The sequence below is a fragment of the Protomyctophum parallelum genome, assembly GCF_964188405.1.
Source record: "Protomyctophum parallelum genome assembly, chromosome: 13".
NCBI classification, from domain to species: Eukaryota; Metazoa; Chordata; class Actinopteri; order Myctophiformes; family Myctophidae; genus Protomyctophum; species Protomyctophum parallelum.
The window spans coordinates 7,932,380-7,945,754 of NC_139708.1; the positions used below are offsets into that span (position 1 = coordinate 7,932,380).

General features: G+C 42.0%; 1 protein-coding gene across 1 annotated transcript in view; it reads left to right on the plus strand.

Annotated features, from left to right (window-relative positions):
• Positions 1-13,375, plus strand: part of fbxl19 (F-box and leucine rich repeat protein 19) — a 37,426-nt gene that overhangs the window by 1,726 nt on the left and 22,325 nt on the right. The window contains exons 2-3 of the mRNA XM_083780181.1: positions 2,229-2,429; positions 12,908-13,051. Of these exons, the coding sequence (XP_083636307.1) occupies positions 2,244-2,429; positions 12,908-13,051 (330 nt within the window). The 5' untranslated portion in view covers positions 2,229-2,243. The remainder of the gene's footprint in view (positions 1-2,228; positions 2,430-12,907; positions 13,052-13,375) is intronic.

A 13,375-nucleotide genomic window follows, 5' to 3' on the forward strand; every position in this document is an offset into this window, starting at 1 on the left:
TTGCTGCGGATTCTGTGGGAGCCATCTGTAACTGACTGTTATATTGGCTCACACACTCGTTATAGTTGTGGATATTCATAGGAATGCTTTATTACTGCTGTGTGGCTGACTGGACAGTAATCTACATCAGAGTGACTCCTGTAGCCGCTTCTCTAGGTACTCGAATACATTTGGTGAAGGAAAGCTCAATGTGGTGGTCAACACACCCACCACAACCTTGTCAGTCCTTGTCATTAGTTAATTTGTGGAAAGATGCCCTCTTGGGAGATGCCAGCGCAGGCTCCAATGGAAATGGCTGTGGCGGCGGTTTCATTATTAGGTGATGCTTTTCTATGTGGAGGAACTTTTCATCCCTGTGTTTCTGCAGTGTCACCCTCTCTCTCTCTCTCCCTTGCTCTCCACCCCTCTCTCCTGCTCTCTCTGTGTCTCTGTCAAAATTAGGAGACCTGAGCGAAACACACACACACACACACACACACACACACACACACACACACACACACACACACACACAATTGGAAAGATAAGAGATGTAGGCTATTCTCTCATCCTCTCTTAATTATATCCTCTTATCTCCAGTGTGAAGGGGCTGTGCCGCATCCTGCTGGGTACTTCTCAAGTTCTCATTTCACTGTGGAAAGGGTGATTCTTAACCACCTGCTCTTCAGAAACTGCTCTCTAATCAGGCCTTGTGTCCTCAGAAGACATAAGTTTTTTTTAAATTCTGCTGAAGATCTGAGATAGACTGTAGTGTAGAAGACAAGCACATCTAAAGAAGACATCCAAAGAATGTTTTTCCAAGTTATATCCAGTGATTGTATAGATACAAATCTATTTCAAATTAATCTCAAGTGCACTTTTCTTTTTATCTAAACACAAAATGCTTGAGTCCACCTCCATAACAGAAGTGAGAAGTACGTGCTTTATCTACAGTACGTTTAATGACAGAGACAGTGCACAAAGCACCTCCTTCTCCGAAACAGGTGGGCAGGCAGTCTTTCCTCTAAATGAGTTTCTTTAAGCTATAGGCCCCAGACAGACTTAACAGGAAAATAGGTCCCAGAGTGGTCGGATCACTCGACAAAATTCATTACTCAATTTTTCCAGCCAACTACATGAAACAAATAGAATGACATAGCAGTAGAGTAAATGGGCTCGCCAGCCAGAACAAGAATATACCTCCATATAGCTGGAGGGATGTTGCTCTGCTGGTCCTAGGACAGGTCACAGTTCATTTATTGTGGCTGCCAGGCATACAAAAAGTGAAAGAATCCCATTACAATTCATTCATGTTTGCCTCTGCAGCACATATAACAACACTTAATCGATTTAGAGATGATTCACACAGCCTGTACAAAAAAGAGCTGACAAGCAAATCTGTGAAGCACAATACGATTTGTTGCTGCGCCTATGCCACTAAGACTAATTCATGTACCTTTTATTGTACTCGGATTAAAGAGACTGAACAGGGAACAGAGAGTCTTAACTGCTATAAAGTTGTGGCTTGCTGGCATGGGTCCAATGTTTAGAATTTTAACATAATAATCTAAGCATCAAAGTACATGTATTCTACTGAAGTGGAACCAGATTGGGAATTATTTTCTTGCCTACAGGGCACATGATATGGTAAATCCTAGCATTCACATGCCAACCGCTCCAATTAGATTTTCTTTTTTTTTTCTTCTTTTTGTTCTCGGAAAAGACCCTGCCACTAGAGAAGTTGTTTAACTGTCAAAATGGATAGTTGTCGAGTAGGTAAACACAATCCCATATTTATCAGTGTTAGGCAGGCTGGTGGCTTAATTCTCAGCCCTGGGTGGTGGACTAGTTTTTGAGCCAGACCCTGAATCAAAATTGTACTTTATAGAAAGTCCTTGATCCAGCTAAGGGTCTTAACAGAACCCTGGCTGTGTGCTATGTACAGCATCCGTAACTCTGTTTATATCTATCCTTCTGTCTGTTCTGTTTTTGTCGTTTCTTGCTCTCTCTTCCCCCATCTGTCCTTTTACATCGACTTGCTTGTTTGTCATGGTGGCTGTCCCTAGTGCACACAGGCATGAAATTAGCCCATAGATGGTAGAGATGGAGACTGTAGAGTAGACAGGGCTGTGTTTTTATTGTTGTTATTGTGTGTAATTTACTATGTACATGTATATGGTGGGTTTGCTGTCACGCTGTCTGTTTTAACTTATTTCGTTGTGTGTTATTGCTCTCTCTCTCTCTCCTAGCTGACTTGTTAGGGGATGTCGGGCAGTAAGGCGCTGGGCGGGGGGGCAGGCGGTGGCGCGAGGCGCAGGAGGACCCGGTGTCGTCGCTGTCAGGCCTGCATGCGGACCGAGTGCGGGGAGTGCCACTTCTGCAAGGACATGAAGAAGTTCGGAGGGCCCGGCCGGATGAAGCAGTCCTGCCTCCTCAGACAATGCACAGCGGTGAGTGGGACGACACAACTCTCACACACACAGCAGACGTATAACATTACTTGTTGTACTGTAGGCATAATGCAGGTGTAGCACAAGGATTCGATTATGGCCGTAGCAGTGCCATGGGTTTGGGCTTCTATCAATTCCTATCAATTCTATCAATGCCTTTTTCGATTAATCTAATCGAGAAGAATAGAGAAAAAAACCCGCAACAAATAGATGCAAACACGATTCAACACAAACAATTGTTTGATTAATCTTTTAAGTCCTTTTCTTTTTTACTTTTTACTTTGTATGCAAAAATAGCACATGTAAGAGGATTGGGTGTCCATCAAAGGGCATGTACCTGCATAGGTACACATATACAGTCAGAACATTCATAAGCAAAGCACACATGCATACATAATACATATAAAACTGGTGCACACAGCCACACACGGGTAAACGGGTGAGGCATGACATTAGTACCGTGAGGAGTGGTTGAGAATTATGAGAAAGGCACAAACACTGGTTCACACAGATGGAGGCATAACGATATTGCAGCCTGCTAATGTGCAGCCCTTCAAGTATGTATATATACAGAAGGAAAGTCAAACTGCAATTGAGGTGAACACAAGCCTTGTACTGAATAGATATTATGTTACTCTTTCTTCTTGAGAGTCTTATATCATGTATTATAAGCTTTAGGTAGTAGGTCACATAGTACAAAAGGTCTCTGGCAAGGATGCAATTTCTTTCCTTTCGATTAAAGGTTTAAGAAGCTATTTAAGAGCAGACACTGAATTAACAAGCCTATACTTCTCATTTGGGTCGTCCCAGAGTGGAGGACCCCTGACATTAAAGGCATGCTCAGTCGCTCACCTTTGTCTTCAGTTTCGAAACAAGAGCAACTAGCATGTTCCCATCTGAGGACCTGAGGCTGCGCACAGATTCTCATAATGATTTAATAACTTAATCAAATAGGATTAACACATTAGGAGCCATGTCATCAAGTGGCTTTTCACATTTTAATAAAAATCTGAAAAACCGAACATATAACGGAACAGACCAGTTAAGCATAATATTATGTTCTCTTCTCCTGGTTTTAGTTAAGTCTGCAGTGTTAAGTACAATTTGGCGATTGGTGTCTTTTTTTTGTCAGGTGAAACCTGACAAAAAGTTCATGAAATGTAGACGACCTTTAGAGGACTTAGTCATACTGATGGCCTAGCCTGATTGGGTGTCACACACACTAAGCCAATGGGAGTGTATTATGATTGCCTGCCTCCTAAGCTATGCCACACGCACTGCGAAAGGGCTGATTTCCGCACCGCAGCGAGCAAGCTGTACGACCACAGCCTTGACGCGACAACAGCTGCTAATGTTATGAGTGGACAGCAGGAAAGCCACAACAAAACACAGTCATTGAACCACACACAGAACGTTGGAAACGAACGTGAACAACGGCCACGAGGTTGCGCCAGAGAAACATACATACATACTAAAATCATAATAATAATATATATAGGGGGGAAAACTAGGGATGCACCGATCCGGCTTTTTGGCATTCGATACCGATTTCGATACATGGGGGTCCAGTATCTGCCGATACAGAGTACCGATCCGATACCCCCCACAAAGAAACATAATAACCTATTAAGCTGTATGCCTCACTGTGTGGAGTCTGGAATCATTATTTTGTGTAAGGCAACATCAAGGCTTGACTTAAACATTACTTTCCCAACTTTGTAAAACAAAATGTAACAAACACAGATATAAATGCACTGAATTATTTATTAAATAACTGTGCAACAATTAGACCAGGTTAATGTGTGAGCAGGCTAGCCTGGCTGCATTCCACATGTTATACTGTCAATACTACACTGCTGTGTCACAGAGGAGGTAGAGTTTTTTCATACTGTAATTACACATAATTATCGGATCGGATTGGATCGGATAATGGATCGGCCCATTTGCCACCGATACCCGATCTAGAATTTTAGCCTGGATCGGCGCCGATCTCCGATACGAGTATCGGATCGGTGCATCCCTAGGGAAAACAAAGACAAAAAGTGGGACAGTGCCTGTTTCACCTGACATTACTATGTAATGAGAGTAGGCGTAAGAGGACAATAATCTAGCATGTTCTTATCACTACAAACCCATTAATCATCAAAAGACAGACTACTTCATTCATACACATATAATAATTACATACGCATGAGAGATGTGCAACAGTACCACAATAAGGACTGAGTTTTAACAAAGTGTCTGTTATTATGACTTGGTCCTTATTTGAAAGAACAGAGAGCATATATGACATTATTATGTGCTGTTCTGTTACTCATTTTAAAAGAGGCTTTGCTTCATGTGAAGGATAAAGTTTGGAGAGAGACCCCCATCAGTGATCAGAAAAAGGCCCATGGTCTTTTCACCATGACAACGCTCCTTCACACACTGCTGTCTCCATTCAAGAATTCTTGGCTGCGAAAAACATTCTCGTGATGCCACAACCTCCATGTTCACCTGCCCTCTTTTCTTTTTCTGGTCTCCAAAAAAAAGAAAGAAAAGAAATGAAGCCGAATGTAAAGAGGTTTAATGCTATTCCAGCCATCCGTACTAACGCAAAGGTAGAATTCTGGCATTACTTCAGAATGAGAACGTGGTAGGAATGTTGAGACATTTGCATAGCATCTGGAAGAGATTACTGTGAAAAGAACAGCTCGTTATGAACTATGAAGTTGTATGTACAGACAGTACACCATTATTTGAAATAGAGGCTACGTCTTCAAGTTGATGATCAGCCGTCCGTACTTTGCCAAAGGGGTCAGTGCTAGTGGACTTCACTGTAGATATGATTATGATATGATATATTATGATAGTCATCGGAATGCAATGTCAAAATAAGACAATCTTTTGAAATCTCTGTGTTGAAGGTGCAATCTGCAACTTATTTTAACTAGAAGCTCGACCGGTTGAGCGGTCTAGCGCCACAACAAAAAAATTAATTAAAAAAGGGTGTAACGCAGAAACCTGTGGCCTGTAGAATGATGTTACCATAGGTATGCGTTGCTGTTTGATGACGTTGTGTAAAGTGGGCCTAATGGTCAAAAGAGGTAGCTGAAATGTGCCTGAATAATGCGTTTTATATTAACTGTACAATATGTGAAGACATTGAGGGCAGGATAATAAGCCTAGATCATACACAGAAGTGCTGAAGAAGAGTCTGTGGACACTTTGGAAGCAGGTGGAGTGCTGGTCAGCCCGTGAGGAGCTGACGCACACAGCGTCGTTGCCTCTCTGATTCTGGTAGTGGGATGATTACATTTTCATTTTGACACATTTGTCGGTATCTATCTATCTGTATGACAGAGTATGTTGATACAATATACTACCAGTAAGACGCCTGAGGGCGAGACCTCGCAAGGTCTCTGGGGTACGACACCTGGTATGTCGGATACGATACCTGACGAAGAAGACCCAGTTGGGTCGAAACATTGTCATCCTTAAACTTTGATTGCCACCCCTAATAGCAGCTGATTGTGACATTTGCCAGCTCTAGACGCCAATAGAAAAAAGTGTGATATGGAAAAAATAATATATTCTTTATTACGTCAATAACATCAACGATAGTGCTGGATTTTGTGATTAATTACGTCAACGAGTCAGGAGTCTATGGGTTAACTAAATAAATTTGCATGGGGAGCTACTAAACAGTGTGCGGAGTACATCTCCTTTTCGGGTCGGAACAACATGGAATGAATTCTGTACTGGCCATATAAGGTGCAGGTCTTGAGTGTACAGGGTTTGATGAGGTCAGATCAACATAATATGGAATGTCAGAACAGGTGAGCTCCATACAGTATATGGAGATCTAAGGCTGGTAGTGGGGGCAGTGTCTTGAGTGTACAGGGTTTGATGAGGGCCAAGGTAGGTCCGGGCCTTCATTTTCGGGCTTGTTGAGAACTCTAGTTTTCGCCAGGTGTCGGGCGCGGCTGTACTAATAACTTTGGGGCAAGCCCGTCTAGAGTTTGAAATTTGAATCGACGGGTATAAGTCAAAAGGGAGACATCTAAGAGGAATGATGGATGAGGAAGGATCACAGGTTCTGCCACATATCCATATATGGAGACCTAAGGGTTTGAGGTCAGATGTGGAGTTGCTGGCCAATATTGATGACATCAGGGATCTCCATATGCGCTTAACTGCGACAGCAGGTTGCATTTACTATGACATCAGGGTCTCCACATCTCCATCCCTGAGGATGTCACATGATGTCACGAGACCTGGGCACCATATACACAATTCTTTAGTTAACTGCGACCTTTGGTTGCAATTACATTTGCAGTGGTTGGAGGAGGTGGTCTCCCTACTTTTCCATAGAAATGTACAATAAGCAGAGTTAGCAGACGGGTCATGGGATATATTTGGTCTCCAACATCAGCGACCTGCCTGGCCGTTGAAAGGATATTAAACTTGTTAAACATTTCAGCTTTACATGGTCTAGTATCTAAATTATATGTCATATTTGAAAAGTCAGTACATTGCCCAGAAGAACTGCATTTGTTCCCAGTCCACTACAAGGAAGTACTGAATGGAGAAGTACTGTATGAAACAAGATATCCGTCTAAGTTGGAACGTTTGAGGTTTCCTCTGTGTGTTTGCTTTGCATTTCCTCTTCTCTGAAATTGAATCCACGTTATTCAAAGTTGTCTGGTTAAACCTCCATGCAATTGAGACATTTTAAATAATGTTCAATGAGGAGTGTTGTGACATTCTTCAGATGTGCGCTTAGGGGAGATCCTGTGTGATCCCGTGCCCTACCAGATTTGACTGCTGAATGTGTATGAAATAATATCTTGTGCATAATGGACACAGTATTTTGGCTTCAGTTAGTTAATACATCAATATGTGAAAGTGTAATGATTCTTGATTTCTTTCTTTTTTTTTAATAACCCAATCGGATGAAGTGCTCTTTGGCTGTTTACCATTGAGGCCACTCAGACCACAGTTCTACTTATGCCATTTTGGAATGGAACAACAGAGTACAAGTCGGATGGATAGATAATAGTGCTGGGCAATGGGCATTGGCAACGATCTCCCAATTCCATCACAATTTACTAGGCCTGCAACAGTTAATCAAACTAATCAATGTAATCGATTATATAAAATAATTGATTAATAATCTATCCCTGTTTTGGGCATGTCATTCATTCATTATTTGCGAGAGCTTTCCAAATAGTTTAATACAAATTATGAAAAGATTTACATTTGCACTGGTCATTTCAGTGCTCCTATTTCTCTCCCTTTGCTGCAGCGCAAAGACAGTTATGATTTCTTGTGTTTGAATATATTTTTATCCAGTGCTAATAGGTGGGATGTTTTGATCGGATTGATAGATAGAAAAATAGATATACAGAGATGCCATTAATGACATTTGTTGTCTCAATTTAAGATTGGTACAATGTGCAGCCCCAATTTCACATAATCTTTTAGGTCTTTTCAAATGCATTGTAAGTGTAAATGTGCAGATTGCAATGTTCAGTCAATATAAATTTGTAAAGCAATAGTGCACACTCAATAGACTGACACATATTTACACACACACACACACACACACACACACACACACACACACACACAGACACACAGACACACACACACATCATTACCCACACAGCCTGCATGCTGGTGTTTAAGCTACTCAGTGAAAAGGAAAGATTAGCGAGCCATTTGCCCAACAGAATGGGAGCACTGTGCATGAGACACACACACACACACACACACACACACACACACACACACACACACACACACACACACACACACACACACACACACACTCACACTTATAGACAGAGAGAGCATGTCTTGTTGAAAATCTGAAGGTGTGATTGTGTCGATGCTTCAAATAGCATCAACAGAGAGCTGAGCCCGGCAGGCAATGATGCTGGGTTTCCGTGGTAACGGGAGATGGTTTCTTTATGTGTGTGTGTGTGTGTGTGTGTGTGTGTGTGTGCACGCTTTGATCCATCACCGCGGTTATATACACACACACACAAACACACACACACACACACACACACTCTCCCTCTGTTAGTGAAACAGTCGTTCTGCTATTACTGGCATCTTCTTTCACCTCCTAATCATAAATGTTCAAGAGGATGAGTATGAGGAGGTGGGGGCATGTTTCTCTCATGTTTCCAAAAGGGAGCAGGGGAGGGGGTATACTCTCTCCTTGATCCCATGAGAAGGAGGTGGATAAAGGGGGTCGGATTCTCTGCAGGCAGGGGAGGAGGTGCTGAGTGGAGAGTCTGACAAACCGGGAGGAGAGAGTAGACAGGAAGCAGAGATGGAGGCATAGTAGGAGTTAGAGGAGGATTAGGAGGTTCTGGAAGGAGGTTGAGGCAGAGGAAGGTGGCTGCAAGGAGCAGTGTGGAGGAGAGATGGAGGATTTGGGAGTTTAGGAGGAGGTGGAGGTGGTGGTGTATGGTGTGTATAGTTTGTTTGTGTTGCAATTGAGATATGGATGGAGCTCAGACAATATATCGTTGCTGTCGGACATCTTCTTATGATTTCCCCCCAAATTTGTGTCCTATTTTAGTATTTTATACTTCTTGTGTTGCGCAAAAGTCGCGACAATAGCGCATCTACCTGTACAAGCTGGCAGCGCGTTGCAGTGAGACACTTTGTGAGCTTGTAGATCAGCTCGCTCGTTCAGGGATGATGGGTTGAAATTGGTTATGTCTGTCTTTGGGTTTTATAAATATTTAACCACGGAAAAGTATTGAAGAGCTTGTGACTAAATAATGACTGCGTTGGTTCCATTGGAACACGGGTTATTTTTCTTCCCTCCCCCTTTCCTAAAAAGTTACTGTTTTGGACATGCAAGGTTTTCCACCCGACAGCGAGGACATGTTGAACATCTGGTCAAATAGTATCCCCACTATCCTTTCTGTTCAGATACAGCACAACACAAACTATGACTATTTGACAAGATGATGGAGGGGATGCATTGTCTCTCTCCATTTCTCATACTGGTCCTTTATCGACAGCAAGCTCCTTACCTCCAGCGATTTGTAAAATTGTCAGAAGAAATGCCATCACAGCCCTCAATGTTTCCCTTCAGTTTCTCTTGTAGAACATTAGGATGAAAGGCAAAGCATGGCTATAGAAGTAATTTTAAGAACAAACAGGAAGACACTGTATATTATCCATTGACACAAATGAAGGCCTGAAGGACTGAATTATAGTATTTGTTGTATAATCTTTACTCAGAGGTGGAAAGTATTTTTTTTTAAATACTGTACTTAAGTACAGTTTTGAGTTATTTTTACTTGAGTATTTCCAATACTACACTTTCAATTCCGGACTTTTACTTTTAACAGAGTATTTCTGCATTGCTGCAGTATTTATACTTTTACTTAAGTAAAACATTTGAGTACTCTTTCCACCACCTCATTCTGTGTCCATGACTGTGTCCATGACCTCTGCATGAGGACTATCCACAGCAGATCCCAGTGGCAGTGGCCCTTTTTACATTAACGCTCCAGGGATACGTTTTCACAGAGTTTGTCGCCATTGGTTATTATCTTCTCATTCTCATTAGAGATTATTCTATCGCAAAGATGTTGTCTGCCATGATATTTGTGTCTAAAGTGGCCACCGATACCGCAAACTACACAGTGCTGCTTTAACTAATGGAGTACAAGATTGTCAGCGCTGGAAACTGTGTTGTGTTGTGTGCACGCTGTATATGCATACATGCATATACATGCATATACAGTGGTACTGTACTGTACTGTACTGTACTGTACTGTACTGTACTGTACTGTACTGTACTGTACTGTACTGTACTGTACTGTACTGTACTGTACTGTACTGTACTGTACTGTACTGTACTGTACTGTGTGTGGTGCAGATTGGTCCTAGTAGTCATCAGTCCTTCCGTTTCCTGCTGAACGAACAACACACACACACACACACACACACACACACACACACACACACACACACACACTGCTCAATGCATTCTCCACGGATTAGATTACACACCAAAGGTCAGAAAGGTCGCAGCCAGGTTTGAACCCTAGACGCAGCAGAGAAAGGCAATTGAATTTCTTTGGAAGGGCACTTCCTGTCATACCATGATGATGACACCATTACTCAGTCTAAGTCTGTGGATATTGATATTGATACCCTGGCACAGAGAGGGTTTTATTTTTTAACTAGGGAGGTTTTGATAACTGCTTTTATTTTTTTAAATCTACGTGAGAATTGAAAGGTTATGCCGTGATGGATTTAACCTAGTTCTAAGAAGAAATGTGTCCTGTCCTGTATTCAAGGGCAGAATTAAATCATGCCTAGGGCTGGGCTGGGCGCAAGTCATCTCAATGTGATGCCTTGTGAGCTTGTAGATCGTTTATTTCCGCTTGTATATCTGCTATTTTATTCTGTGTCTTTTTGTACGCAACCATTGTACAGTGAAGAATCAAAGTGGTTAATCGGACTAATTGATTTAGACATTTATTAAAAAACAACTGTTGGAATGTTTTTCGTGTCGATTTGAAAAATAGCACAAAGAAAACCTGCTTCTCAATTATTCGACTAACCTAAATGAGCAAGGTAAATTGGTTCTAAATATGGGTTTCTCATATATATGTTTAGTTAATTGCCCAGTTCTAATGTGAGTTAAACTGTGCCCTCCACCAACAACTACTGTGAATCAAGGTTGCCATTGAGCCCCAGTGGAGCTACATAAGGTCCATTGTTAAAGACCTTTTCTACTGGGCAGTAACTAAACAACTCGACTCTACTCATTCATCCATAACTCAAGAGCTTTTATGGGGTTTGTTGTCCACATGTAAGTGTGAGTGTGAAAGAAAAAGAGATTCAGTGATTCACTGTAGCTTTATACGTACAGATTCAGAATGCTTGGTGAGTCACACAGGACAAAGAAACATGATAACCACTCATACTGATTAAGACGTTAACCTTGACTGTGGTGAAGGTGGATAGGGTATTCCACCAGTGTATACAGTACGTTTGCAACGTCCAAATCAGTGAAAAAAAGTAGCCAGTTGGTTATAGGGGTGGGCGTGGTGCTGTATAGACTAGGTCTTTGTGTATCACACCTGTATTCTATAAATGTGTAGCCATTCATGACACACTTTGGGCTGATCATAAGTAGCCTGGTTAATAAACCAGACCGAATCAGCCGTTGGCAAAAAAAATTGCCTACCGGCGGATTTCGGTCTGGAGAGGCTCAATTGTACGCCCATTTTCTACACACGAGAACGTGTGCGCCCAATAGGGACACGGTATGCAATATGCGCGGGCTTTGGTACAGTGACGTTCAATGCTTGAGACCTTTGACTGACAGTAGCTCTGACCAATTGCGTCAAAGAGAAAATGTTTCCCTGGAAATGAAATCCAAGCTGAGCCTCCCCAGACTAATATCCTGCGGATCCGTGCGATATTAGTCTGGTTTATTAACCAGGCTAGATCATAAGCACCTTATGAAAGGCCACTCTTACTTTAAATACAATACAATACAACTAGAGTTCATGTGATTATATTATATTAATCAGTTTCAGCTTCACCCATCTGATGGCTGCCAGATGGTCATTATGAATGCCGGAGGAGGGGGGCTGTTACCTGTTAGGGGTTAATTGTCTTGCTCTGGGACACCTTTTGGGGAGGCGAACGGAACTTAACTTAACTTCACTTAAATACCTTTTATATTTAATATTGTGAGCGTGTAGATCTATTCAAGCTGTTACTTTGGGCTTGTTTATCTGGAAAGACAGACCGATTAATCAGACCGATAATCGAACCGATGCCGATTAATCTAAAAACAACTAGAATCACGATAACGTTGTGTTTGCCAATTAATCTCCCATCACTAGTTACAAGTAAAAGTCCGGAATTCTAAATTTACTGAGTAAAAGTACAAAAGTATTGGTATCAAACTGTACTTCAAGTACCAAAAGTGGAAAGTACTCATTATGCAGAATGTCCTATTTCAAGTTTTCAAATGTAGAGGAGTAAAAGTATTGGAAATTGAAAATACTCAAGTAAAGTATAATAAAGTAAAAATAGTAAAATACCTCAAAAATGAATAAAGTACTGTGCTTAAGTAAATGTACTTAGTTTCTTTACACCACTGCCTAGCCTACCACTATGCTCCGCACACCGAGCAGCACCACAGAGAATCAGATCCACAGCCTTGCTCCATCTACAGAAGAAAAACCTGTGTTAATGTAACTTAAGTGTAAAAATAAACCCGATGGAACCCACCAGGGATTTTCTTTTTTACTGTGTGTGCAATTTATCACTGTAGTGTGTGTCCTGATTTATATCACGTGATCAAAGGAAGCATCCATTTAAATAACGCACCTCTGGAGAACTGTGATGCTCAATGATTCTCTGTCTCTCTCTCTGTGTGTGTGTGTGTGTGTGTGTGTGTGTGTGTTTCTCTCTCTCTCTCCCTCTCTCTCCCCCTCCAGCCGGTGCTGCCCCACACAGCAGTGTGTTTTGTGTGCGGTGAAGCAGGGAAGGAGGACACGGTGGACTCTGAGGAGGAGAAGTTCAGCCTCTCCCTCATGGAGTGTACCATCTGCAACGAAATCATACACCCCAGCTGCCTCAAGGTGTGTGTGTGTGTGTGTGTGTGTGTGTGTGTGTGTGTGTGTGTGTGTGTGTGTGTGTGTGTGTGTGTGTGTGTGTGTGTGTGTGTGTGTGTGTGTGTGTGTGTGTGTGTGTGTGTGTGTGTGTGTGTGTGTGTGTGTGTGTGTGTGTGTGTGTGTGTGTGTTGTGCATAACCTCTGCTACACAAGTACACTATACAGCAGTGGTTCCCACCCAGACCTTTTAATGTCAAGGACCCCCAAATTGACACTCATTTAGCCTGCGGAACCCCATTTGAAAATATATGCCATGGAACTCCAGAGAGAAGATTTTTACGACTCTATTCT